This window comes from Musca vetustissima, unplaced genomic scaffold, assembly GCF_032173495.1.
Source record: "Musca vetustissima isolate MV318-11 ecotype Yass unplaced genomic scaffold, APGP_CSIRO_Mvet_v1 utg22290, whole genome shotgun sequence".
Lineage (NCBI taxonomy): Eukaryota > Metazoa > Arthropoda > Insecta > Diptera > Muscidae > Musca > Musca vetustissima.
Genome location: NW_026873354.1, coordinates 138,256 through 143,505, shown reverse-complemented (window position 1 = coordinate 143,505; position 5,250 = coordinate 138,256). Strand labels below are relative to the sequence as shown.

Here is a 5,250-nt window from a genome sequence, read left to right as displayed (position 1 = left end):
AATTCTGGTGTTTATTCCTGGTTCATTCGGTAATTTTGCTTCCCGAATCTACAGCAGATGGGCTAGTATCCATATCCTGAGTCATTTCTAACAGATCGCTCTTACTAAGAAAATATATACCATAGCTTTTTAGTGGAGATCGCTCTTACTATGAAAATCTCTCCTTCGTATATATGATTGTTTTGTAGTGGGCAAGTAGGTTTCGGAGAATGTTCTCCACTTTCTCGGCTTCTGTCGGGTTGTTGTGTTGCATGAGTTTCTGCAAATGAAATGCTGCCGTTTTTATGTATCTCTTCATATAGCTGCTCAAAGTAATGTAGTGACAGGGAAACCAGGGATCTTGTCAGAAACTCTTCCAAACGTAGGTAGATCCTGTCGGAAACTCTTCTGCTTCAGTGATTATTATTTCTAAATCGAACTAATGTTTATCATCTGAGCATTTCTTATATCACTACTCGCAGCCTATTTTCCTCTATGAATACATTATCGTTTATTCTATTCTCTCCAGATAATCCAAAGACTCACAGTCACCATCTTAAGCTAAATTCCATTTCCTTATTGGTTTTGTGAGACTGCGTTTAGTCAATCTGGTAAGCCTTGGTGAATTGTTTTGGGTCGTGATATTTGCTCAGGCACTGGTTAATCCGCTTTCTTAGCTCGTATGCCGTGCCTGTAATGTCTCCCAAATATGTTTAGCGTATCCTCGAAATTAATTTCCACATTCTTCTAATTTTTATGTTTTTATTTTTTATAATACTTTTTTTTATTAATTTTAATCTTAAAAACTACTTGATAATTTTAATTATTATACAAAATTACTTATAACAATTTTCTAAATACATAAATACTCTACTCTACTACATGTAGCGGGGGTTAATGTCTTTCCATGAAATCATCATCAACTTCTTCATTATGCGTCGATTTATGTTCATAGTTGTGGTGATGATGGACATGCTCCTCTTCGTCATCATATTCCTTTGCGGCCTGCTCGGCATGTTTATGATCATGCTGGTGATCGTGTTTCGCTTCATGATGGTGATGATGTTCATGTGAGACATGTTCCTTCTTAATAATTGGATGATGTTCTTCAATGATTTTCTTTTCCTCTTTCAGGACAATCGGTTTGTGATGATGATGGATGTGTTTCACAATGGTGTGCGTGTGCTTTTCGATTTTCTTGTGGACGGGTACATGAATGGTGATTTTCTTCTTTTTCGCGTGGGATCTAGGGGAGGAAGAGAGGAATATTGTAAATTGATTAGAAATTCCATTGGTTAGGAATGAGCAATTAATTCAATCATTCAAAAATGTTTCATATGAATTGTTATTGAAAATAAAATTGCAAGCGTATAAAGTGTTGGGCGCCACTTCAAACCGAGATGGAAGTTCTTTGAGTAAACTAAGTTTGAATGTTCATGGGCCTGTATCGCGAAGTAAGATTTTGTAGAAGCCTATATTTAAGGCCAAATTTAAGACTTGGGCCGGCAAGCGAATATCGGAGAAATCATCGGATTTCGGATTTTCTCCGACAAGTTTAAAGTTTTAAATCATGGGCAGATAATCTTCTCTACAACTCCAGAAATTAAGTAGCAAAAGCTGTGCATTGGGCAAAAGGAAGTGGAACTTCCCCAATTGTTTTAATAAATAAGGAGAATAAGTAGATTTGAGATGGTTTTGGTGTAGAAGCTCAGACCGATATACTTCATATTCTATAAAGCATTACCCACCCCGCAAAATTTAATGTAAAGAAAGCCTCAGAACTCGATCTGGATATTGAGAGCAATGAATGCTTCACAGAGTATCTGGATTTGCGAAAATAATATATTTATTTTTTCTGTTACTCCTCTTGGAAGCATAGGGCTTCCACAAAGCACCGCCATCTTACTCGGTTAGTTGCCGTGGTTTTTGCATCTTCCCATGTTAGGTTATTTTGTCTTAGTTCTTGGATTATTGTTCGCAGCCTGGTGTTTCTTGGTCGACCTCGATTTCTTGATCCTTGGGGATTCCATTCATGCGCAATTCTGGTTATGCAATGGCCATTCTTTCCTAAGGTGTCCATTCCATCTCCATTTCATACGTTTAATTTGCTTTTGTACGGGTTCCTGGTTCGTTTGATGGGAGGAGTATCGTCTCTTTGCTATAGGCGACAGGAGTGAAATCGGCCTGTACGATTCACCCATGCTGGTATCTTTGCTAAGTTTCAATAACGGAACCACCCTACACATTTTCCAGGTTTCAGGAACTATGTGGGTGGTTAGCGATAAGTTGAGGGCTGATTAAGCATTATCATGGATATTCCGTCCGCAACCAACGCGTTGAATGACTCACTCCTGGGGGCGCTCAATGAACTGCCGGTTCATATAACAGGCGCACATCTTCACATCTTCGTCCTGTCATCCTTTCTGCCAGGATTCGAGAGTGGCTTAACCCTTGCCCACAATTTACTTGCTTCAGATGGTCTAGTCACTGTTTCTTTTTGTGTACGCACACTAGCCTGTTGACTTCGAATGTAATTTCTCTCACCCTTGGTTCTTCCTTGGTTCATTGGCCAGTACCGTCGCCTCTGCTGGGATGTTTGATCTTCGATAGTATCGATTGTACTGAAATTCCTCTCAGCTACCTATGATCCGGTAAATAATGCGGTGTGAAGCTGTTTATCGTTGGGATATAAACCTTTAGCACTTCTACCTCGGCAGTTCACTCTGTACTAAAAATCATTAATATTGACCCAAGTCAATATTTTAGGAATTTTGGACACGTTTTTCAACCGAAATGTCTTTAATTTGTATTATTATTGGCTGATCAGTATAGAGCCCCACTTTGCTATAGCCCCATAAACACTAACCCCCCTATTAGGTAATTATCTTTTTCTAGATTACTTTTTCCAAGTCATTAGTGCTTTAAGACATAGATGATCTCATTCCATAAACGGTTCGATATTTTTCGCTCCGCCAAAAGAACTAAATCTTTCCTTCAGTTTCATAATTCCCATTAGTTCAATCCTTCATTTGTACAAGGATTTGTAAAAAAATGACGACTATAGTAAAAGGAAATAGGTAAGAGAGAACCAAAAAGAACGATTGGAGCAAAATGAACTAGATGAACGGAAACTGAACTAGGTGAACGAGAGCAGAAAATAATGACTGTAGTAAAACGAACTATGTGAATTAGGTGAACGAAAGAACCGGAGCTAGTACCGATCGTTCCTTTTACAGAATAGTTCCTTTGAACTAGTACGTTCTGGAACGACACAACTCTACTAATCAGTGTAGCCATTTACCGTGGTTAAGCATTAAGGTCGAAGATAACATCGCCTACAAGAACTCGTAACAATTAAGACTGAAAGTATTTTTTTTTTTTTTTTAAATTGTAAAATAGTAGCACTTGAATACTTAAAAGATAAGAAAATGATAAGAAATTGCATTCTTTCCGATAACTGAATGGTCCGCTTCTAAAAATTCCAACGGCATTCGAAACGTCACAAATAAATTAACAAAATGACGGAAATATGATTTTTTTGGAAAAGTCCTCCATTTTCGACTTAGAAAATAAGGAAGATCTTGACCAGAATAACGTGTTAAAATTTGGAATGGATTGGATGCTTAGCTTCTGAGTTATAGTGTAGGCCATTTGTAAAAACACTGCTTGGAGAAAAACGCCTTTAAAGATTGAGAATCCTTATGCCGTCGCTTGAGTTTAAAGATATTTTTGTACATGAAAGAGACATTCTTGAATTAGTGTAGGCAAAAATTAAATATAAACTCAAAATTCAATTTTTTTTCAAATCAAAAATGGGGAGTTCCCTTAAAGAAGATTACGCAGAATACTTTTGTGTACCTTCCCCTTTAATTTGTTCTTTAAGAGCGGTTTTGACAATTTTTCTTTTCCATTCAGACCGCTTTTCTTAAAGTTTATTTAATTCTGGTCAAGTTTAGATATAAATCCGATTTTCAAATGTAAGGTCCGACGAGTAACTTACCCTGCATCCGCATAATCACTGTACAACACCAATGCCAATCCAACAATTAAGAAAAGTTGCAAACACTGCAAAACAGAATGATTCAAAAATTAACGATTTTCATAATCACTCTGTTGTGTCGATTATCACATTAGAATCTTTCTTACCAACTGCCGACTGTTCATGATGTTCGATTTTGAAAGAGGATTTAGAATGGGAAGTTATAAAACTTTATTCAAATTTGTATTGGTTTTCCGTATTTGTTGTAATAAAAATCCGATTTCTTTCTTTCGCTATTCGCGTTAATGTGTTGCACGTTTAATAACCGAAAATGAAATGTTGAACAATTGGCATAGCTCAAGAGTTTTTATAACATGACAAAGTTATGGCAGAGACCCTGGTACTACAAGTTGAATATTTTTTTTCGTCTTCTTCTTCTTCCATTACAAATATGTAGTAGTGTGTGTGTTGCGTTTTGATTTTGGCCAATATATTTTGTGGGGGATTTTTTCACTTCCTTAGATTGGGTATGGCTTTATTTTAGGCCGAATGGAAAAATATGTGGCTCACATTCGCACAAGAAAATCAAAACCATGAGATATAAGAGGGAAAATTATGTTTGTTGCATTATTATGTGTCTGTTTGTGTAAGTATATGTATAGTCTGTATAAAATTCAGTGAATTGTAACAAATTTTTATTTTTGCATTTTTTCTTTGCGTTCTTCGTGGTTGGCATGCAATTTACGTCATTTGTTTTGTTCACTTGTGTTGAGGGGGAAAAAATACAATAAAAATTAAATGGGTTTCGCCAAAACACCCACAACTGCAATTATAAAAAGAAAAAAAAATTATATACGAAGCCCAGACACTCTACTAAGACTCTTCGATTGCCATACTCTTCGATAGCCATATCCGTTCAGAGGTGTTTACAGCCATATCTGCGTTCGGCATTCCTGCAAAATTAATACGGCTATTCAGGATAACATTAACTGGCATAAGATCAACAGTTAACGACTGAAAGGACCTCTCGGAGTCCTTCAATACCGAACGGGGATTCACAAAAGGTGAGAGTTTGTCGTGTGATCTTTTTAACATACGGCTGGAAAAGGTCATACGAGAGGCAAAGGTGAACAGAAATGACACTATGTATACACCTACGCCGATGACATCGACATAATGGGCCGAACATTGCGAGCGGTAACACCCACCTTTTTAACAAATTGAGAAGGAGTCTGCCAAAGTGGGTCTGGCAGTATATGACAAACAAAAGACCAAGCTGATGGTATCAGCGC

At 37.1% G+C, this 5,250-nt stretch overlaps 1 protein-coding gene across 1 annotated transcript; it reads right to left on the bottom strand.

Moving 5' to 3' along the window:
* Window positions 1-873: 873 nt before the first annotated feature.
* LOC133324636 (histidine-rich glycoprotein-like) lies at window positions 874-4,143 on the bottom strand. The gene is made up of 3 exons (XM_061533473.1): window positions 4,126-4,143; window positions 3,980-4,044; window positions 874-1,225 (listed from the first exon to the last, which is right to left on the bottom strand). Exons 1-3 carry the CDS (start codon window positions 4,141-4,143, stop codon window positions 874-876), a joined length of 435 nt encoding a protein of 144 aa, XP_061389457.1.
* Between the last annotated feature and the right edge of the window lie 1,107 nt (window positions 4,144-5,250).

Coding starts and splice junctions, on each gene's coding strand:
- LOC133324636 (XM_061533473.1), bottom strand. Junction 1,226..3,979: donor AGTGATTATGCGGATGCAGG/GTAAGTTACTCG, acceptor TTCCTCCCCTAG/ATCCCACGCGAAAAAGAAGA.